Source organism: Rhinolophus sinicus, linkage group LG07 (genome assembly GCF_036562045.2).
Source record: "Rhinolophus sinicus isolate RSC01 linkage group LG07, ASM3656204v1, whole genome shotgun sequence".
Taxonomy (NCBI): Eukaryota; Metazoa; Chordata; class Mammalia; order Chiroptera; family Rhinolophidae; genus Rhinolophus; species Rhinolophus sinicus.
In genome coordinates, this window is record NC_133757.1 from 25,526,043 (window position 1) to 25,552,673 (window position 26,631).

Below are 26,631 nucleotides of genomic sequence, written 5' to 3' on the forward strand. Positions count from 1 at the left end.
CTTACTAAGCACCTACTATGTGCCAGGCTCTATTCTAGGTGCAAAATGAGACTTAAAGAGTGTTATCGATCTAGGCTCGTTTCCTGCCCGGCGCACGGTATTTTGGGGCACTGCTGACCAAGCGCGCTCTTCCCAAGCTTAGCCCCCGCGGTTCCTGGTCCTGACAGGCAGAGGCCATCCAACCCGCAGTGGGCTGGGGGTCGAGGAGGCGGAAGCAGTACCTGTGAACAAAGCGGTGAGGGAGGCTGGAAGGACGCATGGGACCAGAGCGGGTGGGCCTGGCTCCGCCACCGCGCGGCTGGGCGGGGGCAGGAGGGGTTGAGTGGGGGCACTGCCGGCGGGCAGGCTGGAGGCTGGGGGAGGAGACGCTGCCCGCGGCCGCTTTCGCCACCGCGCCTGATCTCCGAGCTGTGCTCGCTGGCTCCCCGCCGTATGGGGCCCGTCGCGAAGCTTCGCTCTCCATACTGAGCAGTCCCCGGGAGGCGCTCGGACACGTTCCCAGGCCGGATAAAGATCGGCTCGGCGCTCGCTCCGCTGCGCGAAATCTCGCCACCTGCGCGGCTCGCGCGGCCGCTCCGGCCTGGCCAGGCGACGCCAGATCGGTCTCTGGGGGAAACGGGAAGGCAGCGCCGCTGCTCCCGCCGTCACCCTTGGCCCTGAGCGCAGGGGTGGCCGTGAGGCCCGGGAGCTCGCCGTCCTCCCTTCCCCTCCCCCTTGTCTTCCTTCCCGGCGCTTCTTCCCGAGGGACCCCTGCTTCCCATCGGCCCAGGCCCCCAGCGCAAAGCTGGGAGCCCTAGCCCCCTCGCCAGGCCCCGCTGCCTCCTGAAGGTTACGCGCCGGAGCGGCGGGGCGCAGGGGACACCCGACCTCGCCGCCGCCCACCCCAGCGCCCGCCGCGCTGCGCCGGGCCAGTCTGGCTGCTGGCTGCTGCCACCGCAATCCTGGCTCCTAAATCAGAGCGGGGAGGTGCGCCCTACCCCCACCCGGTTCCCCGGGCTACCCGGGCCGCGATTGGCCGCGCGAGCGCCCTCCACCCCCGGGCCCCAAGCTCCAGCCGCCGCGCCATTGGCTGCGGGGCTCCGCCAGCCTTTACATAAGCCCGCGCGCGCTCGAGTGGAGTTGTATAAAGCGGGCGAGCGGCGTCGGGGCGGGAGGCTCGAGGCCAGCCCGGGACCAGGGCTGGGAGCTGGAAGGCGGCGGCGGCTGAGGCAGCAGCGAGCGCCCGCGCTCCGACGCCCCCAAGCGGTGGGGCGGAGAGAGCAGGAGGATGGCTCCCAGCGCTGACCCCGGAGTGAGTACCCGCTCGGTGCCCCCACCTTCTCAGGCGGAGAAAGTTTCTCCCTCCCTAGGCTCCCCTCCTGATCCTCTCGCAGGGGTGGCAGGATTGCCGCTCTGGAACCAGGGAAGACAGAGACCGCCAAAGCGGCGGCGGCTTTGCTTCCAACTTGCCAAGAGGCTCAGGACTCGACTGGCGCGCGGAGCCAGGGGTCTAGGCGGGAGCGGGGCCGGCGGTGGCAGAGAGGAGGTGTGAAGCAACAGACCTCACAGCTGGCAAGGAATGTGTTGGAGGTCAGCTGTTTAGGGAGGGGGCACCGGGGCAGGGAGGGAGCGGAGTAGGTGAGGAGGGTTGTGCTGGGGATATTGGGGAGTCACCCAGCCAGCCAGGCAGGCTCAGCAACGGGCCGGGGAAGCTACTGGAAGCTGCTTCTAGGATGTGGGGAGAGTCCTGGGCGGCTGGCGTTTCTTCCCTGAAGGAGCCAAGCTCCCCGGCACAGCGCTGGGTGGCAGAGAGCTCCAGGAGCCAGCCCGGTGCGCGGCATAGCTGTCAGCTAGCTGCCTTTGCTGGACCGAGGTGTGGTCTCGTCGCTTTCAGCTTGTCTCAGGCAAGCCAGCTTCAGGCATTCCAGAGGAACCAGAGGTCTTCCTCTGCCCCGTGGGGGCACATGGAGGCTTTGATGTAGCAGCAGGCCAGGCTTGGGGGCATGCCCAGCAATGCAGTGCACTTCTTCACAGTACAGTAGTTGGGAGCCCTGGTTAGTCCGGGTTCTGCAGAAACCAACTGAAGAATCCAAAGTCATCCCAGGCTGGATGGGGGCATCCCAGAGTGGTGAGGAAATGCTCCTGGGGTTGGGGGTGGGTAAGCCCCTTCCTCTGGGAATGACTGATAAAGACTGCTGTTGCTGGTGGTAGGGCGTGCACCTAGGCTGGCTTCTCTGCGCCCCAGGAGATGCTCCAGCTCTCCAAGCGGGACACATTCTTGAGTCATACTTGCGATGTCTTCTGGGATGAGTGCAGGACTTCCCAAGTGAAACCATGTGGAAAAGAAGGGCAGAGGGTTCCAGGAATAGGGGACAACTCCGTAACGCTGTCTTGAATTAGGAGAGAACTCACGTGGGAAAAGAAATGCTACTGATGGGAGATTTTTTGACCCTGATGGCTTGGGGCTGGAGACACCCAAGACTGAATTAGAGCAAATTCAGAGAGTCACACTGTACCTCACGCTCAGCCATGAGGAAGAGGAGATGGAAAACGGGAAAGTGGGGACATGGCAGTTGTTCTAATATGGCCCTTGAGGAAGCATTTTCTCTCCCTCTGACTTGATTAAAAACATCCTTCTGGAAGCAGGACCCTAAAGTCAATTTGAGAAGCAACAAAGAGTTCAGGGTCTTGGTGCTGGTACAGTGGAGCACGATGAGCATATTCCTGTTTCCGGTTGATACTAATGGTCTCTGGAAAAGGTCAAAGGTAGGCTGCTCAGGTGGGGCTGTATCCTTCACCTGTGCCTCATCCCTAAACACGCCTGGGTGTTTTGAACTCCTAGGATAGCTGCTTCCATCTTTTATGGGAGCTAGCAACCCAGACCCCAAGACCCAGCTCCACCCTCTGCCTGCAGTCAACATTTTTCTGCTGCATTTCCCAAGACCTTCTCTCCAGTGGGAATTTGTACAGCGAAATACCTCCTTGTTGCTCTTTCTTCCCTTCTCTCCATCTGAGCTGCACCTGGTGTTCTGAACCCTGATGTTTATTACTTGGCACCTTGATGTCTGGTTAAGAGGCCCTATAGCTTCACAGGAGTGTTCCTGTGACTGTGTGGACCAATGACCTATGAAATTCTAAGGAGAGAAACATAGGAAGGCTGTCCTTTTAAAGAGCTTGTGACAAGTCTGTTCTCAGTCGTTCTTGCTGCCGGCTGATGCGAATGAAGCTGTCCTGCAGGCTTCTTGGTGTCCAGTAGGGGGCGCCAAAGGCACCCAGCTCAGGACCACTGACTTTCTTACTTCTTGCCCTTCATTGGCCATAGTAACTTAACGCTTTAAGCAAGCTCAGGCCACAGCCCCCAACCGTCACCTTTATGATTGAAACCCTCCTGCCACATGCTTTCTGGACTTCAGGTGGTCCTGTGATGTCAGGTGCAATGGGGCAGGTGCAAGTACAGCATTCCAAGGAAACAGAGCTAGCCCTCATCCCCACCCGCCCTTAGAGACCATTCCTTTGTGCTTGACGCTAGTGTGTTCTTTGAACTCACCAAGCCCAAAAACGTTAGAGTTAGAAGAGAGGAACACTGATGAGCATCTAGTCTAACCTCATCTCATCCCCCAAACTCGCGTGCATACTTAATTTACAGATGACAAAACTGAAACCCAATAAAAGCAAGTATCTTTCCCAAGGTCACGTAGCTATTTGGTGGGAGAAAGAGGATTGGGTCTTAGGATTCCTAGTCCTCTCCTCAGAGCTCTTTCCACTCCATGACCTGCTTCCTCTTTACCATGGAGATGGGCGGGTGTTCCCTGTACAGTAGGTACTCGTAATTGCTGACGGATCAGAACTAGGTAAACTGGGGAAATTTCCTTTGAATCTGTTATTCAGACTGAGGAGGTGAGGAGCAGATAAAGTTCTTGTAATGTACACATACAGGTAATGGGAATTCCTAATGATTCTTTTCCCTTCCTCCATTATCTTGTCTCATTATTCCAAGCAGTCTTTTAGGCAAAAGCAGTGCATCTCCAGGTTTCTGTCCATGCATTTAGGAATCAGCAGTGCTCAGTCCTGCACAGCAGTCATGGAACCCAGTACTGGAGCCCTCCCTTTCTTCTGCTAAGGTGTGCTGGAGTGGGGGGTCTCTGTTCAGCAGTCGCCGTACTGCCTCTGAGACCTTCAGTGCTTCGATCCTGGGTGGAGCAGAGATTTTCCAACCACTATTTGCCCATTCTCCCACTCTTGCTGCTAGCTACCCGCTCAAGGTCAGAGTGCTAGGATGTTCTATTTTTGCAAAATCCTCTTGTTCAGGCTTCTGGGGTGACCTAGAAGATACTACCACTTCCACTGCCCTTTTTCTATTCTGTGAGGCTGGCTGTCGACATCTGAGCTGGGCCCTGGGAAGGTGGTTTGCTGAATGGCCTGTGGGCTGTCCCCTCTGTTTCCTCTCCCACCCTGCTCCTTTGCACACTGTCTGAAGTTCCCCTCAGAGCCTCGGCACACTTGGTGGTGACCCTCAGGAGGAACCAGTATTGCCACGCCAGAATTCCGAGAGGTGGATCCTCTTCCATCTCTAAGGCTCACCCAGAGGATGCTTGTTGCCAGGGAAGATGCTTCCGTTTCCTCATCTCCTTCGGGTTCACAGATAAGTTGGGTGTTTTTCTTCGGGGGGAGGGTGGCAGTAGGATAATGGGGACCACCAGAGAGCAACAGTTCCTCCTTCACAGTGGGGTTCTGAGAGGCTGTGCTTGAAATCCCCGTCAGCTCCCAGTTCTAGCTGAAGACTTGTGCCAGCATGGTCTGGTTCTGGATAAGGCCAGAGGAATAGAATTACATAAAATGTAGCTCTAACACAAGATCTCTGGCTTTCTGTGTGAATAGGGGAGAGGACAGAGAGTTTGAGAAGTGACACTAGACACTGAGAAAACAAGAAGTTGCCCCTTTCATGAGCCCTACTAGATGAATGACACCACTCTCCCTGGAAAGGACAGCATAGTGGAAAGGACACAGGCTTAGAATCTGGACCCCTGCTTACTGGCTTAGAGACTTTGGACAAACCGCTTCACCTCTGCATTCCTCAGTTTCCTCCTCTGCAACATGGTGAAGCTGGCAACCCTGGGATGAGGGTAGGACAGCGAAGATCAAGGAAGACAGTCTTTAACATGCCTCTGCCCTTGGTAAGATATACAGAGGTATTGGGCTGGGAGGAGATATTACTGCTGGGAACTACACTGTGTCTTTCCTTTGCCAGCAAATGAGACCAAGTGTCCAGGCTTGCACGTTAGCCTCTGCTCACAGCAACATCTGGGCTGACGGACAAAGCCTTCTTGGCAGGGCTCCGTCCTTGCCTTCTTCCCTCCCCCACCTTGGGGCTTTCATTTTGGGGTTCTGCCATGCTTGGGGAAGAGAAATTTTACAGGTCCCAGGATAATTCTGAATGTGATGGAAGGCCCTGAGCTATTGATTCCTAAGGAAGGATCTTTGTGCTGGGAGAAGCCTTCCTCGGAGCCCGGTGATTTAAGAGTGCTGACAAATCCGTGCTCACCGAGCCTCCTGCAGGCTGCAGATACAGGCTTCCAGGCCAGCCGGGGCTCTGCGAGGGATTTCTGGGGAGCCTAGCTGGTTACTTAGGGGACATAAACCTGTGAACCCTCCTTAGGAGAAAGCATGAAATCAATTGGTTCATTGTCACACCAAACACACCCTGGAGCACTTAGGGCATTTAAGAAATGAGAAGCAGCAAAGGGCTGGGAGGTTGTGTTTAAGAAGTGTGCAGAAAGGTGTGAAGGGGTTGGTTGGGGAAGAGGAGGGGCCAGGAAGACCTTTTTCCACTGAATCACTCATGATCTTGACCTTATTGAAGTCCTTAGGCAGTGATGAGAGGAGTGTGTCCCAGACATGCGGTAATTTCTGGAGACATTTTTTGGTTGTCAAAAGTGGGGTAGGGAGTGTGACTAGCATGTGGTAGGTAGAGGCCAGGGATGAGGCCAAACATCCTACAGTGCACAGGACAGTACCCCCCACCCCCCAAACAAAGAATTGTTTGGCCTAAAATGCCAGCAGTGCCAAGGTTGGGAAACCCTGGACTGGAAGAGCATTGCAGCACAGAATCAGAGCATGTGAAAGGTTTGAGAGATTTGAGACATATTTTCATCCAACTCTCCCACTTCACAGCTGAGGACCCTGAGATCCAGAGAGGTAAAGACACCAGCCAGGGTCACACAGCAAGCAAGTAGCAAAGCTGGTCTGGAACTCAGATCTTCTGTCTCCTGAGATTGACTTACCTAAACTCCCCCCAAAATTGTTGTGAAGATTAAATGTGAGCTTGAAACCACGTAGAAAATTATAAAGAAACTATTATTAATACTATTATTAAGAATTAGGGAGTTTGGAAAGTTCTATTTCTGGCTAGGCCACTGACTCATTGTAGAATGGTAGGTGTATCATTCCCCCACCCTCATGACTCTGTGTGTGGGGGGGGGTGGGGGGGGAAGTGGTGTTAGCAACCGATAAGTATATCATAATCATTATCTTTACAGAAATGTCCAAAGATTTGCCCTTCAAAAACCCTAGGCACTTTAAAAAAAAAGATAAAAATTTTCCTTGAAAGAAATCATGTTGACTTCATAAGAAGCAGAGCGTTTGCTTCTTGGAAAAATTCCAGTATCCTAGCCCTGTAAGTTGGTTCCAGCCCAGGAAATCTGATCAACATCCGGAGGAGAAACTGATAGCTCCACAAATGACAAGCGACTGGATTTGTCCCCACTCCCTCCGGGAAGGGGAGGTGGTGACTTCTCTTCCACCCTTTCCTGCTCAGCCTTCTGGGCACAGAGAAGTTCTGCAAGGAACTTCACGGAGGGACGGGAAGGTGTATTATTAATGAATAAAGCCTTATTTATTTAACAGGCATATTCTTAAAGATCTCTTCTAAGGGACATTTTGTCGTATTACTTTAATTAGCCACAGAAGACTCTTGAGTACAAGGAGTGTAAGATGACCCTTGCTGTTGTTTCCAGTTGCTCTTACCTTTGCACCTGAAAAGTCCAGTGACAAGGGCACCGGAATCCCTGCTGAGCTCAGGGTGTTCCGTTTCCTGGAAGTGGGACTGCAGGGACTTCCCTTCCTAACATCAGCCTCCACCTACCTGGAGATAAGCCCCAAAGGGAGGGCTCTAGTGGTCTCCCTGCCCTGCCCTCCTTTGATGTCTGTCTTTAAGGACCCAGGGTGACATGCAAATCCTGACACAGCTCAGAAGCAGGGGAATCAGAACCAGGCAGAGGACCGCTGGTAGGTTTGGTGGGAGCAGCCGCCTTTGATGTTTTTCATATAAGGCCCATCCCTGGTCTGACGCTGTTTGTGCCCAGGAGTGGGGGTTGCCCCATAGATCTCCTCCCTGTTGCTCCATGAATGTTCTGTACGGCCAGGTCAGGCCCCGTGGCCTCAGGGCCTTAGCAGTCAGGAATGGAGCAGAAAGGCCTATTCCGTCACCAGCAGTCTCAGCATCTAAGTGATGTCATGTTCTCTTTCACCCTGGTCTCAAAGAACAGGCTCTTTTCTTGGAAATCGTAATCATGCACCTCACATCTGAGAAGCTATGTATATCCAAAGAGGCTGTTGGCAGGTGGGGAAATAAGAGTCCCCAAAAGGAGAAATGCTGCCTTGCAAGCAGTGTGGGGGGACGTGCAGTGTCTCTTGTTCTCACCTCTAACTCGTCGCCCAGCCCAATGCCTGGCACGTGGAAGGGCTCGGGGGGTGCTCGGTAGGGGAACAGATGAGTTCTTGAATGTAGGTGGCCACCCTGGGACAGCGGTAGTTCTTGCTGTTTAAGTGAATCTCCAAACAGGGCTGGGTCAGTGAGCCCAGCTTCCCTTCGGGCTGGCACTTGGCACCAGGGCTCGAAACCCCCAAGGCCTCACTGATCAAGCTTTGAGGAGCCTGTGCAGGGCCCACTCCATGAGCTGGAGACGGGCTCTGAGCCTTGAGCTGGTTTCTTTTCCCCTTCACCACACTCTGGAGGCTCACGCCCTTCCCTTTCGCCTTCCTCCAGGCCTCCCCAGCTCTAAGCAGATAGATAGGGGAATCATTTGGATTTCCACTGAAGACAGACTAAGGAATGGATCACCACTAAACAGAAAAATTCTCAGGAGGATACTTGTAAATAGCAAGGTCCACTACTGCATTTTAAATGATGGTGTGGGGGGGACCTGACCCATAGGTTTGTAGACCTGGAAAAGAACTTTGGAGGTCATCCAGTGCCATGCCCCACCCCTGCCCCAGAATGTCCAAATCCCCTCTGTCATGCTCTCACTCACTTTTCAGAAACACAGCCAGCCTCTCCATCCTGCCCACTGCTGCCCCACATCGAAAATGCCCTTTCTAAAACGCATGTCTTGGCCCAACTTCCAAACCTCCCCGCAGTGTGACTCCAGCCTCCTTACCTTGGCAAAGCAAGCTGTACGGGTCCCCACTGCTGCCTTCATACAAGACCGCCTCCACCTCCTCCTGCACACTCCCTTCTCTCTCCCTTCACTTCCACCCCAGACACCGCATTCCAGCCGCAGCAACTGCCTTTGCAGCATGCACCAATGCCCTGTGTCACATCCATGCCTTTGATCTGTAGGCCTCCACCACCTGGAATGCAGCTCCCATTGGAATCCCCACTCCCCTTCTCCAGAGAGCCTTTCCTGCTTGCCCTTCCCATCCACCTTGCCAGTTCACGTCTCCCTCCAAGGGGATGAGCCTGGACTTTGTACCTGTTGCTGCTCTATATTGTGACGCCCTCCTGGTAGACTACAGGCTCTTTGACTTCAGAAGCCGTGTCTTAGTCATCATTTCCAACTTGGCCCATAAGCATCTACTAAAATGCTTGCAGAATGAATGTGTATATTACAGTAAACTGAGGCGTTCCGCATTTGGAAAGTAGTATTTAAGAAGTCAAAGAACTCCACTAGGTCCCTAGACAAATTAGAAACAGAAGCAAGCCTATTCCTGAAAGTCTCACAGGCCTGCACATTCCATTCAGCGTTTGGCAGCTCGTCCTGGAAAGGCCTGGACTCCACCTCCTGCGACATGTTCATTCAACATTTATTAGCAGAAGCACTAGTGTGCTTGTTGCTCCTGCTACCTGCCATGGATGGACGTTCTGTTTGCCAGGCCCTGTGCTCAGCTCTTAACACTGTCTCATTTCATTTCCCCTTTTACAGACCAGGAAGTCTGAGCAGTTAATAATACTTATTAAGGACCTGCTATGCCTTGTGCATAAGGCTAGGAGATTCCATTTGTCCTCTCACTTCCAGAAACGCTGTTTCATGAGACTGCTGGTCTCTGTGGCGCCCCCTAGCCTGGGTCCCTTGAGTTTTCATCTGCCTTTTCTGGAGCAGGACCAAGTCTCCTCTCTGAGTGCAGCTGCAGGCAGCGTCTGGAGCTCTCTCCAGGTAGAGGGAAAGGAGAAAGCCTTACATTTCCTTGGTGCTGGGGAAGATGCATAGGACATGGCGGCCCCTAAGGCGGGGGCGGGGGTGGGGAGGTGTACGAGGTGTAGCATTTTTTTCTTCCTGGCTGGCACTGCAGACCACCAGGATGGGGATGGGGATGGGGTGGCGAAACGCCGTGACTAATGCCAGTGACAGGCGTTAGCATGCACACTCCACGGGGACAAGGGCTTGTTCTCGGCTGTTTCCCAGTGTTCAGAACAGGGCCGGCGTAGCATAGGCGCACAAGAGTATTACTGAATGAGTGAATGACTGCAGGCCAGCCTCCAGCTTTCTCTCCCACGTGGCCCACAGCTTCTGTTTCCAGCCCTGCCCTCCCGTGGCCTCTTCTGCACCCCGCTGCTAGAGTTCTTTCCAACACACCACTTCTGCCAGGTCCTTCTCTACCCTTCTGGCTCATCTCTCACGAGGCCGCCACAGGCTTTTCCAGCCGCCTCAGCCACATTCCTGCCCCCTGTTGCCCTGCCCCCATCCCATGCTCCAGCCATGCTGAGCCTCTCCGCACTACACAAACCTGCTGGGCCACTGCACATGCTGGCCCCGCTGGCCAGTTCACCACCGCCTTTCTCCTTCCCCAGGTGCCCCTGATAGAGGTGCTTTCTCTTTCCACTGTCTTCCCATCTCACACAGTTTAAGACAAGTTTGGTGCAGTCAGAGAACACCAATTCTGGAGCCAGTTGGCTTAGGCACAAACCCGGCTCTACCACGTACTAGCTGTGTGATCTTGGTCAAGTTACTTAACCTCTCTGTTCCTTAGTTTCCTCATTTATAAAATAGGGACAATAGTAGTACCTACTTCCCAAGGTTACTATGAGGATTAAATGAGATCATGTATGTGAAGGGTTAGAGTAGTGCCTGGTACATAGTTGGCCGTAGGTTAAGTGTTGTTATTACTACCCATTCCTCATTAGGACTTGTTACATGAAATTGCAGTAAAAAAACCTTTGTTTGCCTTGTGTACATGGTCCGGTAAATTAGGCTGAAGAGCGACATGATCAGCTCTGAGATTTAGGAAGGGAGCTCTGCTAGCCATGTGGAAGGGGGGAGAGAGATGAGAGGAAGGGGGGCAGTTGGCAAGTATTGCTGTTGTTCAGCTGAAGGACAGAGGGGCGCATCCCTGGCACTGGGGACGGAAAGATGGGGCAGCTTTGAAAGAGACTCATGAAGCAGAATTGACTTGGTGATCTGATCCAGTGGCTGTGAAGAATGAGGAAGAAGCCAGAGCCAAATATGACACCAGATTTTCAACCTGAGTGGCAGTGTTGAGGTTTGAAGGGGCCGAAGGGATACCATCCCACCTCCCTACTCAGATTCAGGACCAAAGGAGAAAGAGAAAGGGGGAGGGAGAAGGGAAGAGAGAGGCTGGGTTCTGGCAGATGGAGATTAAAATGCCGCCATCATTACAGGCTCTGGAGTGGGGTCCATGGGGCCAGCGGCTGCTCCTGTACCTCCCACTGCAGCCCTCTCTGTGGGCACGGGTGGGGTTGAGCCTGCCTGGCCAAGCTCAGCACATGGCAGACTGCAGAAGGACAGCTCCAGAAAGGGCTCTCCAAGCCCGGTTCTTCCACACCGACCAATCTGATCTAGCCCCCAGGAGGAGGTAGTGAGGGAAAGAGGGAGGCCAGAATATTGCACTAATCCAGGGTTTCTCAATCTCAGCATTACTGACCTTTTGGATAATTCTTTGTTGGGCGGCCATCCTGTGCATTGCAGGATGTTTGCCAGCATCTCTGGCCTCTACACATTAGATGCCAGTAGCACCCCCACTTCCCTAATTGTGACAACCAAAAATGTTTCCAGACATTGACAGATCTGTGTAAGGGTGGGTGAAAGGATCAACCCCCTTCCCTCCCACACACACCCCCCATTGAGAACCGCTGCTCTAGTCTCATGGAAGCTCCTCTGGGTGGAAAAGTTGAGGAGCAAGAAATGAATGCTTCCTCCTAACTCATGACCCGGGGATCGGGGCCTCAATTAAAGCAGAGCTAGAAGGTCAGCGGGGTGACAGCTGGGTCCTCCAGTCCTTTGAGGAGTCTGCTCTCTGTCTGCTCTTCCTCCTCCCGCCTCTCCGGTCCAGCTAGTTTCTTAACATCCTTTAACATCCAGCCTCACCCCTACCTCTGCAGAGGCATTCCCCAGCACCCCCCACCTCAGCTAATTTAGATCTGTCTGTGCTCCCTCCTCCACAGCACCCCTCACCCTGTACTGCAGATGTGGATTAGCTTTCTCCCTGGGACCCCAGTGCCACCGAGCACAATCCCCTGTTCATCAGGGACCCACAGGAATTGTCGCCGTGAGTGACTGAGCCACGGCAGCCTCTCTTAGCTCTTCTCCCGTGGTGCTCCTTTGTGGCTCTCTGTGCAGATCTGGTGGCCCGGCCTCTGCAGGGCAGGGTGCTCTTGCTGCTGCCTCTCTCCCGTGAGCCTCTGCCCTCCTACAGTGTCTGGAAAGGCTCTGTGCTCCCTGCTTATTCCCAATGTCTGAAGCCTTCAGGGCTCTTGCTTTTGTGAGAGCTTGAGGTGGTGTCCTTGGCTCTTTCAATAATTGCTAAATAACTGCTTGCCCTGAAAATTGCTCTGGAAGTCTCTCCCCAAAGCTGTCTGACCCCACTTCAGAGATCTAGGTTGCTTGGTTACCAGTTTTCAGAATTCAGGAAGGTCCGGAGGCCACAGAAAACTGAGTTTGGCTGCATGTGACCGACAGCCAATGCCTAAAGACTATCTAACCTTAGCGCTGTCTGTGAAAGGAGGAGTGAGCAGGGAGAGCTGCCCTGCCTGGCCCCCTGGGAGGCCTTCACTAGCTCACTGAACCCTTGAAACCTTGACATGTCATATGATTTCCATGTTACAGGTGAGGACACTGAGCATCAGAATGATTAAGGAACATGCCCAAGGTCACGGGCTGGTTTATGGTGATTAACTAGCCAGTGACCTTGGGGTTGAGATCTATATCCAGGTCCCTGACTCCAGGCTTTGGGTTTCGGTTTTTTTGTTTGTTTGTTTGTTTGTTGTTGTTTTTTTCTCTCTTCATCCTGCTGAGGACTGTTCAAGAAGTTTGCTTAGAGAGCATTTTTAAGAAATTATTACTACAAAGCAATTCTTTCTCACTGCCTGAAACACAAGTCCTACCATCTCTCGCCCTTGTAAGACCCCTCTTTGCCCCTTCCCCATGCCTCCCCTGAAGCAGCAGCCTCAGCTCCTCACTGAGACACAGCCCTCTGCCCGAGCTCTGCCTGTGATGTGTAGCCACGCCTCTCCCAGGCTGCTCCGCCCCGGGCTGTCCTCCCATTGCACTCACCCTACCTGCTTCCTACTTAGTGCCATTCCCACCTGTGCACACCACTCACGGCTCTAATGCAGGTGCCTGAGGCACACACAAGCATTCAAGAAGACAAAAACTTCAGTTCCGCTGACTTTTTAACTTTATTTTTAACTTTTCTCCACGTTCTCCTCCCAGAAGATTCAGGTGTTCACAGGGGTGTGACAGGAGGTTCCGCGTACAATGTGAGGTCATTCGGGGTGCCCGCTGCCCTGCTGCTTCAGGCAGTACCACCCTGCTCTGCTTGTTCCCCCAAACTCCATAGTCCACCTCCTCCTTTGACATTCTCTAGCTAAATAGATTTTCTTCATGTACTTCAACAAGCTGGTGATGAATTTTGGTATCAGAAACATTTTTCACTTCGAATTAGATTGCACCTACACTCCCATCTGGGGACCATGAGTCTGGGGCAGTGGTTCTCCACCCAGGCGACCCATTCACGTCACTTGGGAAGCTTCTAAAAATATATAGCACCCAAGCCCCACCCCAGGCCAACCAAATCAGAAACTAGCTGAAGGTCATGGGCAGCAGCATATTTCTAAAAACTCCCCGGGGAATTCTGTTGGGCAAGGTAGGGTTTAGAACCATTGGTCTAGAGCCTTCTACTACAAGTGAAGTCTGCAGACCAGCAGCCTAGGAATCACCGGACAGCTTGTTAGAATGCAGAATCTCAGGCCCCACCCCAGACCTACCAACTCAGAATCTGCATTTTGACATCAAGGTCCTCTGATGCTTCATAGGCACATTACAGTTTGAGAAGCATTACTTGAAGGAGAGAACAGTTCTTAAATAACTATACGACAAGTTGCGTTCAAATCACCTGAAATCTTGTTAAAATGCATATTCTGATTTATTAAGTCTGGGGTGGGACCCAAGATTCTGCATTTTAACAAACTCCTCGCTGCTGCGGCTGCTGCCCTGGGGACCACTCCTAGCAGCCAGGGTTCAAGGAGCATTTCAAAGATTTCCTTCATCTGAGCCCTGACAGGAGAGGGTGGATATTTACCAGACCTCTTCCTAAGCTTCCTCACCACGACTGTTTTCCAACCCACCATCAAGACAGGCCCACAGCTTACCCTCTAACTGTCCACTAGTACTTGGCAGCCCGTGGGTGCATCAGGCGCCTTTGACGTGGCAGAGGAATGAAACGTGGAGTGCAGTTCTCCCTGCCCCACGCTCACCCAGCTCCCCTGGGAGAGGCCACGCGGCAGGTGATCTCAGGGTTCACACTAATGGTGGTGTGTTTCTCTCTGGCCTTGGCCCTCGAGAGGGAACTACTGGAGAACTGTGCTGAAAAGCTTTTTGTTCAAAATAGGTCTAATATGCTCAGAAAGGAGAAACACACTTGTCGGTCTGAGGTTCATAGAAGAAACCGGGGAGAAAAACTGATGATGGTCTGTCTTAAAAAAAAAAAAAAAAAAAAAAAGATGTCTTTTAATCCATTATAGAATTTTAGAGCTGTAAAGGACCTTTAGCGATCTACTCCCAAACCGTCCTTTTGGAGAAGACAGCTCTAGGACCCAGCAAGAATGTGGTTTGCTCAAGGTTACCAAGCAAAATAGGGGTCAACCCATGGGAGTGTTATTTCTTTTAATCTTGCTTTAGGTTATTTATCTGGAAATGGATAACATGGAGTAGCGACTTCTTTCATATGGCTGCTTTAATTAAAAGTTCTACTTCTCACAGAAAAGGTAAAAATCAAGAGGCTGGATCATGGTTCTTGCCCCTCATGGCCTTCATTAAAAAATTTCTCCCGGTTGTTTGTATTACCCTAACAGGGCCTGTCTCCCTGGTGGCGGTGACCCAAAGTGCAGGTATGGTGCCTGGGAGGAACTAACTAGCCTCTGGAAGGCTTCCTGATGCCACTTTTCTCTTTCATGCCCATTGCAAACGTTGCAAGCTGATCACAGCACTCTTTCAAGCCACTGCCAATCAACTAGATTTGGCTCTCAAGTTGAAACGCATTTGCCGTGCCTACGATAGAGGTCATACCTTGAAAAGTCCAGTGACCTTCAGATCCATGCCACATTTCAGCATGTCTGCATTGGTTAGTAAATACTCTTTAGCGTCTCATTTCCCCCCAGCTGCTCATTAATCCAATTATGACTTTCCTCTATTCAACCAAACTTCCTGCCGAGTTGCAAACTCTCATCGCGATATGTTTGCCTTCAGTGATTAGACAGCCTAATAGCAGACGCTTTCGCATTCAGACATCTCTGTAATTTGGACTGACCTCACTCTGATAGTGTGACACCCAACATGTGCCCTATGAGGACACTCCAAGAACCTCCTTCCCGGGAAGGCTCGCCGTAATTAGTTTCCGCCTGCAGCCGGAGCCCTGCCCCTGGGTCTCTCTCTCTCCAGCCTCTACAGGAGGGCAGTACGGATGCTTCGAATCATGTTTGGTTCCAAAGGCAGTGCCTGGGCCCTTCGCTTTGGTCTCTGAGTCCTGAACTGGAGCAAGCTTATTTGCTAGCAGGAGCGTCTGTCTCCACAACGGGGGAGTCAGTCTTCAGATCTCCTCTTCATTAAGACATCAGCCTCACTTAGCCTTGCTCTCAGCTGCCAGACGCACTGACGCGCTCGCAGGAAAAGTTCCACAGGAGGGGGTTTGCTGCCTTCTGAAGGCAGGAAGGCAGCACCTTGCCTGCAGGACTGGACCTGAGCCGCCTGTGTGGGACTTGTGCCAGCAGAGCTTTCGAGCACTCTGTGCGTTCTGATTCTAGGCCTGCAGGCAGAGTCGCAGGGTGGTACCATCTGTAGCGTTCTGAGCGTCTCCGTTGCTCACACAACGAGTGGGTGGAGTTTTTCCACCGCCTTGGCCATTCTCGGCTGTCTCCTGGGTGTGTGCCACCAGCTCCCATGGCCCCAGGCTGCTCGGCAACACCCTGAGTTATGTTAGAGATATAATAATGAATTATACAATGGATTATACATAATTAATTTATAATAAAACATGCACTTGGAGAAATGGTTTAATTTCTCCAAGTGAATGATGTGCCACCGCCAGGCCTGCTGGAATACATTCCCTAACTACCTGCTTCCTGGTTGGAGGTGATGGCCAGCTGCCCTAGGGAGAGACCGTGGCCAGGGGAACTGCCAAGTCACAGATTCCCTCCAGCTACCTCTGGGGTATGACCCACGGAAAGACAATCCTTCACTGCCTCTACTGTTCGACACCTGGACACTCACAGAGGTCTCGCCGCACCCTTGGACTGTTTGAGCGCTATGTTCTTCATTCTCCCAATCTTTATCCCCGAGTACGGGCGATGCCTGTGTGTTGATACTCTACTACTCCTTCCTTCCTTCCTTCATCCACTCAACCAATATGCATTGAATGCCTGTTAGGTGCCAGATGCTGTCCTTGCCTTGGTGTTTGTGAGTGAACAAAACAGACAAAGGTCCTTGCCCCAGTGGAGCTTACATTCTAGCAGAGGGAGATGGATGATAAATAATAAACATAATGAATAAGTACATTATACAGTGTGTTATACAGTGATAGGGGCTATAGAAAAAGAAAAGGCAGAGCAGGTGTGGTGGGGCAGGATGCAGCTTTAAAGAGAATGGTCAATGCAGGTCTTGTGGAACTGGCAGCCTAGGAATTGCCATGCTCTTGGTGAACAGGGGAGGAAGGCACTTCTGTGTCTACCTGGGGCTACATTTTCCTGGTCTGCGTGGGCTACAAGATCTTTTCCAGTAACGTTTGTAATTTTTGGTTTCAGATGTTCAGGATGTTTCTGTTCCTGCTGCTGTGCTTTCTGCCCCCCACTGAGGGGTCCCAGCGGGCTGAACCCATGTTCACAGCAGTCACCAACTCGGTTCTGCCACCCGACTATGACAGCAACCCCACCCAGCTCAACTATGGTGTGGCAGTCACTGATGTGGACCATGATGGTGACTTCGAGATCGTCGTGGCAGGGTAAGTGCGTCCCACCCTGAATTTAACAGGTGTATCAGTCAGCTTTTGTTGTGATAAGGCTAAGTAACAAATAGCTCCAAAACCCAGTGGCCTGCAACAACGCACATGCTCACTCACAGGCTTTGGCCGGGCTCAGTAGGCTACATCCTTGCCTTTTGCTACAGCATTGAGGCAGTGGAGGGTAGGTGGAAGAAAGGTGTTTGAGCCACAGGCTTTCCAGGGAGAGTGCAAGGCACTCTTTTCATATTTTAAGCCTCCTTAGTTATGCAAGTTTTGCTTCCTTTACCAGTGGGACTCTAGCATCTCTACATAGGAGGGACTTACAGGGGGCAATTATGATAGAAGGGGATGCTCTAAGTTGTCCTTGCACAGCACTTTACGTAAGACTAAGGAAACATTAATGCCCATTTCAAAGAAAGGAGGAAGATGGATTAAGAAGGATTACTAAGTATCCTCTAAATCATGCCTTGGCGCCGCCTGTTCCCCTCTCTCCTGAGAAGCAATACTGTGCAACAAGAAAAGCATAGGATTTAGAGTCCACATAGCTGGAGTTCATGCCCTAGATCTACAACTCTCTAGTTCCATGACCTTAATCAGTCCCTTACTTGCTGAGATTCAGATACCTCATCTGTAAAAACGGGGATGTCTGTAATGCCTTCTTATCTGGAAGCCCATAATGCCAGTGCATTATAAATTATGCCAATTACATTAACAATTGTTACTTATTGTGCACTAATATGGACCAAGCACTGTACTAAGCCTTTCACATGCATCGTCTTATTTAATTTTCCTGACAACACTAGTAAGCATATTATCATCCCCATTTAGAGAAAAGGAAATTAGGGTTCAAAGATGGTGAGCAACTTGCCCTCTGTCAAGTAAATAGTAAGTGGATGAGTCAGAATTTGAACCCTAAGGCTCCGTAATTCTAGAGCTGCTAAACTACATGGTGCAAAGTTTAGGTATCACTTCAAAAATCAGTCAACAATAGAACACTCCAGGGACTGGTCAACCTTTTTCTGGGCGACCTGAGCTTTTATGGCAGCACTGAATGAAGTAACTGACAGGTAACTTTACTTGCATGTGATGGTAGAAAGCATTGACCCTGGAATTAGAAGACCTGGTGTTAATTCTAACCATAACATCCAATCATTGTGAACCTTGTGCAAGTGCCTTAGCTATGCAGCCCCCACTTTCCTCATCTGTAAAATGGGCATATTGAACTCCTCCACTTACCACACAGGACAGTGGTGAGGATCAGTGGTGATGATGTATAGAAAAGATACTTTGTAAGCTGCTTTTCTTATTTCATTTCCCCATTTCTTCTACCTTGTGAAGAGCAGAAGGGGCTGCATTCCAGACCTCCTAACAGTCTGCTTAGCACACCATCCGACAGAAGTTTCTGGGATGAAGTAGGTGTTCTATGTTGGTACCATCCACTAGCCACATGCAGCTGTCGAGCAATTGAAATGTGGCTACTGTGACCACGGAACTGTTTTTTTTTTCTTTTGCCTCATTTTACTTATGTAGCCACGTTTAGTTTAGCACAGTTTTGGTCTTTGAGAAGGAAAAAAAGAAAACCTAAAGAGCAGAGTGTGATAGAAAAAGGAAAACTAGAAATGGTTGTCACTCCCCTTGTTGCCTGAGGTGACCTGAGCAGGGTGGGGCCAGGCAGCTTGCCTGTGTTCAGTTCTGTGTTAGGTTCTGGGACTGTCCAGTCACTCTCTGAATCAGAGAGAAGCCCCCCCCAGCCCAATCCTGCCGCCCAGAGCCCTGTGCCACTGTGCCAGAGACTCTGGTTAAAGGACTCTGATGCATTTCCGAGGTGTTCTGATTGGCCCTGCCTCCCGCTAGGTGACACCAGCCTCCCCCAGTAGACCATGGTGGCTGACAGAGAACAGTGGGCCCACCATTCTTCCTTCCTCCTGGGCTCCCCACAAGTTACTACTAGGAGCAAGCTCACCTTTCACTTTGGGTGACGGTCTTTAAGCGCAGCTCCCCATTCCACCCATCCTTTGATGAGCGTGGGATTGCCACTTCCTCTCCTGAGCACGCAGCGTCTTTCTTTCCAAGTGCTAGGCATTCATTTCATCTTCCTTTTTAATCAAGCATTTTGCTCTGTCTCTCAAGAAGTTTGCTTGCATGTCCTTTTGGTAGAGAAGCTAGACCATCATTTGTAATCAGCCTAGAGTAGAAGGTCTACACTTTGTCCCACTTGCTGCTTACTGTGGGCCCTGCAGCCTTTGGGAGCCTCCTCTAGAAACAAGAGCCAGACCATTCTGGGTCTTGATCTGGAATCAACTGGAGAGAGATAGGGGGAAGACCCTTGTCTCTTCTGCCAGGGAAGGGGTGAGCCAGGCATCCCCTGGCTGAGAAAGCTGGTGTTGCTGGGTGTTCTTCTGAAAGATGGTAATGCTCACCCCAGCAAAGCAGCAGAGTTACATGGAGGACAGAATGTCGAAATTGGGCAGCCACCCAGCTCTAGGTCAGGCCTGCGTGGATGTTACGAAGCATTGTGAATTCTCAGGGCATCGGAAAGACACATTCTAATTTAAGTACCAAAATACATTCCAAAGGCAAATATAACTTTTTATTATCTCCAATTTAGGATGATTTGTCACTGTCCTCTTCTTTGGGCTGGATAACCAGGAGTTGACTATACAGGACCTTGGGAGGTCATTTGGTCCACCCCTTGCCTTCCAATAAGGTCACACCTTATTGGTTTTCGGAGGTTCCATTTATGTAGAGCCTTCCATGAGAATGTGTGCAGTCTTTCTGTAATCCAGCCCAATCACTTACGTGAAGACTCTATTTGATTAGTCTGAGTTCCTCATAGTAGAGCTTAATAAGCCATTTAAACTTTTGTTTTGCTGCTGCCTTTGAAGATATAAACCAGTGGTCACCATGCTTTCAGATAACGGCAGCTAGGATTACTGCCTGCCTTTCATTCTCTGTGGACTCCTTGGCAACATTTTTGACAGTGATTTTTACTCTATTTCATCCACCCTACACATCCATATTCTCCTCTGTTTGATTGTAGACTATTTAAGAATCACGTAGCAGGAATTGAAATTTTACAAAATTGAATATGATTGCTTTTACCTGGGGCATCTGTGGTCCAGCTCATGTCAGGCCCACTCTCTATTATATTATAGACCTTTCCATTTGCTGGCCCCTGAAGGCATTTATGTTTTCCTCCTGGGATAATGGCCAGCTCTTCAGTTTATCAGGGACCCTGCACTTTAACTTGTCTTGGATTTGTTGACCTTGTAGTGTGTCTGACTCAAGCCCTGTTGCTTTGAGTATTTACTCTTTGAATAGGTTTGTTTTGTTTTGCTTTTTCGGTATCCTCGTTCTGGGTATTGATGGCATTGATTTTGAGCATGTTGCGGGTGAGTTTGTGTTGTGTTTCTGTTTCTTGAGTTAATTGTGATGGAAGGCGTGTGTGTGCCTCTGACTCTGGGAGGAGCAGAAAATGACCGCCCTTTGTTCTGCGGGGCTGGGGGAGGGAATGGGCAGGCTCTGCGCCTCTGCCACAGCTGGGCGAGTGCCACCGCCTGTGGAGGGCTTATCTGTTAACTGGCAGGTGCGTGCCTGCAATCTGCGTACAGTCTCCTCCCTAACTGGTGAGGGGAAAACTTGATCACCTCCAGAGATGTCTGCACACGCACAAACCATTGCGGATCCTCAGCACTGGTTCCCTGGGTACATAGAAAGCCCAGTGGCTTCCCCTTTTCTCAGTGCAACGATGCTCCCAATCTTCATTGTCATGTAGCCTGGAAAGGAATTCCTGTTGGTGTCAATCTTGCACAGTTCCTTTAGAAAAGCTTTTGTTTCCTGGGATATCCCCAGAGGGCTGAGATAACCCACCGCCCCTACCCCTTGTCAGTTTCCAACAGGAGTTCTGCTCAAATGGAAAGATTGTAATGGTTGTAAAGTTTAAATCACGATTTAGATCGGTTTTTCTATACAAAGAGCATTCATTTGATAAAATCTTAACGCATGGTTCACACTTGAAAGCATTTCATTCAAAGGAATGCTACATGTCTTAAAGCCATGTTTCATTTTTTCTTAATTTTGCAATTATGTCAGAAAACCTTTAACTTACTAAAGTTAATTGAATTATTTAAAAGGCAAACGATATTCAATTACCAGATTAATCATAATTACATAGGAGATATTTTCACCATTATAAATAATAAAAACAATGACAAAGAATGAGATATTTGTCTATGATTTAAGCAAAGCACCATTTATGCATTTTATTACAACTATGTATAGATACATGCAGCATGTAGAGATATATATAGTATATACAGATTCAGTAGATAGATGTGCTATCCATATATATATGTAATACACAGACACACACACACACACACACACACACTTTCAACAAAATAGGTGAACTTTCAGTCCTAACTGTTGCTTTGTAAAATAAAACATTTTACTAGATTTGATCATGAATTTTGACATCTTAAGATATTAGATTATTTCATTCAATTTCTCTTTCTTAATTTAAAATATATTTTACATTTTGATAACATTTAAATATGCTTTATTGAAAAAACATTCACACAATATACATGGAAGTAAAAAGCTATCTTTACCAACCCCCATCCCTACTCCAACTCCATCCTGGTCCTCTCCCAGAATAACAGTTGTTTTCACTTTGGTGATTCTACTTCTAGAAATTTCTATGTAATACACACACACACACACACACACACACAGAGGGTGCCAAAAAAATGTATACACATTTTAAGAAAAACCTGTATTAAAATTGTAATACTCAGTATATACCAATAACAGAAGAGGAATACATGTGTATACATTTTTTGGCCTCCCCGGTATATGTATGTATGTATATCTATCTATATCTATATCTATATATTTTTACAAAATACATAATTTTTGGAGGAATAAAACTGATACATATTGCTCAAAACTAGCTTTTTTCACTGTATAATATGTTCATGGTTCAAACATACAGATCTAGCTTATTTTTTAAGTTGCTTAGTATGAGTGTGCCACATTCATTTCGCCACCCCTCAAGTAACATTTAAGCTGTCTCTAGTCTGTGACCATTGCAAACAACGCTGTACCGCACATCCTTACACACATATGCAAATATTTCTCTGGGATGGATACCAAGAAGTGGAAATGCTGGGAATGATATGTACGTTTCAAGTCTTAATAGGTACTGCCAAACTATTTCCAATCTCAATCTTTTTCTGTTTAGTCATAGCCTATAAATAAAAGGTGAGCTTTGGGATTATGGAATTCAACAGCCATTTAAGCACCTACTATGTGTACAGCCACATTAGGCTCCGGGGTCTGAACTTTATCACTTTAGATCCACTAGTTCAAGAAGGAAAAAATAAAAAGCCCATTCTCCATCTGCAAAAGAAGCTGCTGCTATTAAAAACTGGATGGAGGAACTTCAATACTTTCTCATTCAGGCTGCTAGAAGGACTTCCTCTAAAGCTTCCTCTGCAAAAATATATCTTAAATGGGTCACCTTTCACCCCGAGATTCATTGTCGTCGGTATCATGGAAGAATGATTGCAGGGTGCCAGCTCTCCTACTATGGTTCGGCATGGACGGCCCCTGATTTTGAATACTAATAAGACTTGAGCTGGAGCAGGAGCCAGGGCTTTTTAACCGATTCTTCAGACTTTCCTAAAATGGTTATGCAGCGGTGCGAGGCATGTTTCCCACCTTCTCCCCAGCCCTGGGCAGCCACATGTCTGAGGCCCCTATGTAATTAGCCTAGCCACACACACATCCAGAATAAGGTGTCAGATGGTATGGTAGGCAGAATAATGGCCTTCCAAAGATGCCCAGGTCCTAATTCCCAGAACTAATGAATGTGTCATCTTCCATGGGACAAGGGACTTTGTAGATGTGACTAAGTTAAGGACCTGGAGATGGGGAGATTACCCTGGATTTTCTGAGCGGGACCCATATAATCACAGGGTCCTTAAAAGTGGGAAAAGAGAAACAGAAGAGGTGGTCATAGTAATGCAATGTGAGAAGGACTCAGCCCACCATTCCTGGCTTTGAAGATGGAGGGAGGGGCCGCAAGCCAAGGGACGTGGGGAACCCGTGGAAGCTGGAAAAGATAAGGAAATGGATTTACCCGCACAGCCTAGAGCCTCTAGAGCAGAATGCTTCCTCAGAAGGTGTCCTGCCAGCACCTTGTTTTCAGCACAGTGAGACCAACGTTGGCCTTCTAATGTACAGAACTGTAAAATAATCAATTTGTGTTGTTTTATGCCACTAAGTCTGCAGTCATTTGTTACAGCAGCCACAGGAAACTAATACAGTAAGTAAAGGTTGGGTGCTTGGTGTCATTTTTCATAGAGGTGATGGCCATTACCTCAGAGAATTTTAATAGTATTATTTTAATAACTTCACAGCAGTAAAATAAATAAATCACTCAGAAGCATATTATTGAATAAAAGAATATATTTAAAAGAAATATACCCCCAACAAAAGTAATGTTTTTAATCAATGACAACCCCCTGTCTCAGGAACGTGCAGTTTTGGAAAGACTCCCTAACAGCACACTTTGTTCCTCGGTGACCACCCACATTAATTCACCCTGCAGCTCACTGTTTGACACCTGATACTGTGGATAGTTGGAGGTGCAGAGAATGTGCCAGAGCTTTGAAAGATTTCACTGTCCTTGGTGGGACAAACACACCCAAATTGGGTGAGGTCCTAAGTGACCTCATCCCCAGTGAGATGCAAGCCTTCCAGGAGGCAGGAACAGGTGGAGAGCACTTCTGCTTGAGAACTAGGATGATGGCCTCAGAAGGACAGGTAGTGCGCAGGTCTGCTGAACTAGGGAGCAAAAGTCTCTCTCCAAGTGGAAGAGAGCTTTAGGCTTATTTGGATTTTGCTGTTTGTTTTTAATTTTTTTTAAAAAAAAAAAAGCATTTTAACAAAAAACTGATTTTCACAAAGAAGTGAAGGGTATTTATAAAAAGCTATTCCAAAATAGTAATATAATTAAGATACTAAAATTGCCTCTGCTGCAAACGGCAAAGCTACTTTTAGTAGTGTGAGTTTTTCATCCATTCAGAAAGTGGATGTACAGCCTGTCCCCAGTCATTTTCCTGTAAGTCTCTCTTCTTCCCCTTTTTTGTTTGTTTTAAAGTGGTGGGCTGACTGGAAGGCCTTCCTTGCCCTCTGGGTCCCACTCTGCACTCCCCAGGAGCACGCAGCAGGCTGGAGCCTAGGCTGGCCCTCCCACCCTGACAGCTATACAGCCCTCAGGCCTTCTCCTCACCTTGCCTCCCCCTTTCCCTTCTCCCTCCTCTACCCCTATCCCCCAAGCAGGCCTCACAGTTTCTCTTCCACTCCCAGAGTGACTTCTGCTCTGCCTCCCCCCCCCCCATCTGACCCTTGCCTCCCTCTCTTGTATTTTTCCTTACACACCCCTTCTTTCCGGTCCTATTGACCTGGTGAGTCACTTTCTTTCAAGAATGCTATGGTTCTGACTTAATTTTCCCTCTGAGGAAGGGGTTACTTTTGAGGTGCAGATATCTAGGAAAGCATGCTAAGATATGAAGAAGCTCAAACAAACATTCCCCACTTCAGATTTTTACCATGCTCTTCCTCATTTGCCTTCACCGGTTTGCAGACTAAAGTTATGAAAGGGTGGAGGGCAGAAGAACACATGTCTTATATTTTACATACAGCATCTCATTTTAAACCATCACAACAGTCCATATGAGGTGTAGTATTTAATTGAATCTAAGTCATACTTTTTTTTTCTTTCACATTTTAACATCACTAAAATTGGCATGTGACCTACAACTGGCTGCTTGCATTTAATTGGCAGTTTTTTTCTTTCCTAGAGGTACATAAAATAATTGTGAGTCTTATCACTGATGACACCTTAGAGTTGATGAAAGCACTATAGATAGTGTTGTCCCCATTTTGCAGATGAGGACACTGAGGCCCAGAGATCTGCTGAGGATCATAGAGATGGTAAAAAGTATAACTATTATTCTATGTATGCCCATTAAATTAAGCTTGTTAATTGTGTTGTTCGGGTCATAATCTTTATGAATATATTTCTTCCTGTAAATAATTGAGAGACTTGTTTTGAAATAGCCTACTGTGGTAGTTCTTTCTTTAAAAAATAATTGATTGGTTGTGGGGCTTTTATAGCAGGGTTAGGGGAAGATTCTTGTTTTCTAAATCCCACTTTTTGCCTCGACTGATTTGGGATTTACACCCCCTCTCCCTCTGTAAGCCAGAGCAAGCACCCTATCCGGTGTGTGTCGCAGACTAGAACATAACCATCCCTAGCCCCTGTGGCTATCTAGTCAGATGAAAAATTCTTAAGCATATGGAAGAGCAGTTGATGATCGGTGATCAGTGTGAACCTGTTTCTGGAGGAGTTTTGGTAGCTGGAGCAGATTGAAAAGGAACTCAAACCAAAGAAATATCACAATGTTATTTAATTAACCAGTAAACATTCTATATACATACATACACATTGATCCAGAATTCTTAAAAAATTTTCTCCTCTCACATCAGATTGCAGACTGCTAAAGGCAGGCACTTTCTCCTCACCTGCGCACATAGTCAATACTCAGTGAATGAATGAAATGAAATAGGCAGGGGTCTTATAGATGGATGGAGGATCTTAGGTTAATTTAAAAAATTAAACATTAGCGATACACAAAAGTGATTGTTTCAAGGACCTTAGCCTGGAGAGCAGCATCAATCAATTCAATAAAAACCCTACATGCCGACGTGCGTGTGCATAGCTATGTGCCCCGTGCTTTGGCAGATACAATAATACAGTCCCTCTTTCAAGCCGTCTGAGCCGTAAGAGAGAGAAGGCATGTGTGGAAATAACAGAGCAGAATGTCATGTGAGCTATAGAGGAAACACTCGCTTCATGGCCAGCGCACTTATCAGGTTCATTACCCAGAGTATTCAAGTTTCTTATAAACACTGCATTTCGTCTGAGATTGTAGCAATAAGGCGCTTTTCTCCCTGTGTGGAATTTCTCTGAGGTCACAGGTTTGATCTTCTCTGACTCATTACAGCCAAGGGCCCTGTGTTCATTTCCCTTTCATTAAAACACAATACTTGTTTGTCTACTGAGTAGTCCCAAGGAACTGACAGCATTGAGCCTCCAGTCCTGGTTCTTCCTGGCGCTTGTCTAACACCTCTCAGAAGCAGTGAAATTCTCCAGACTACACCACTGACCAATTGTACAAATGCCAGCCTTTTTTTAACACATACTTTTCCATCACTAATCTGTTGTCTGTATTCTAACCTCCAAGCTAAAGCAAAGTATGGAAGAAGAAGGAGGCAGAAGAGAGATAGCCATTTCCCCCCAACCCCCTCCAAATAAGATGGGCCATAATTCTAGTCCCCCCAGTATCTTTTCAAGTTGCTTCCCTATTCTGGGAAGCTGCGGCTGCACCATCCCATTGCCAAAGCTGCATGCACTCCCCCAACTCCCATAAGCCACTGCTCCATCTAGCTGACCTGTGAGGGCCTTGGTTAAAGACATTTCAGCACCTGATTCCTGGACAGCACCAGAGCTGCCGAACAGGCCCAGAGGCTGAACCCTGCCCTTCCCCTGCTGTACCCCACATGCAAACCATTCCACAAATTAGGAAGACTTTGAAAAGTAGAGCAAGTCTCATTATAAAAGTTTGCTTTCCAGACAATTAATTAATGTCAAAAGGCAAAAGCTAGTGATATAACGTATCTCCAAGTTTCCAAGGACGTATCTAAAATCTAAGTCAATCTTTTGAATGTATCTAACATTTCTTGGGGAAAGAAATCTTTAATTTAAAAACTAGGAAGTGAAAAAGAAGACAAGTTCATTCTTGGTTCAAAAAGCTAGAGAGCTAAAAAAAATTTTTCAGAGACACTAGTAACTTTCTG

General features: G+C 48.8%; 1 protein-coding gene across 5 annotated transcripts in view; it reads left to right on the forward strand.

The window, feature by feature from the left end:
* The first annotated feature begins 1,106 nt into the window (after positions 1-1,106).
* CRTAC1 (cartilage acidic protein 1) overlaps positions 1,107-26,631 on the forward strand; it is a 152,207-nt gene continuing 126,682 nt past the window's right edge. For 3 of the 5 annotated variants that reach the window (XM_074339249.1, XM_019724831.2, XM_019724832.2), the window contains exons 1-2: positions 1,108-1,291; positions 16,508-16,704. In XM_074339249.1, the coding sequence (XP_074195350.1) occupies positions 1,268-1,291; positions 16,508-16,704 (221 nt within the window). In that variant the 5' untranslated portion in view covers positions 1,108-1,267. Of the gene's footprint in view, positions 1,292-16,507; positions 16,705-26,631 lie in introns of all 5 variants that reach the window. The other 2 variants (XM_074339248.1, XM_074339250.1) reach the window with 1 other exon arrangement.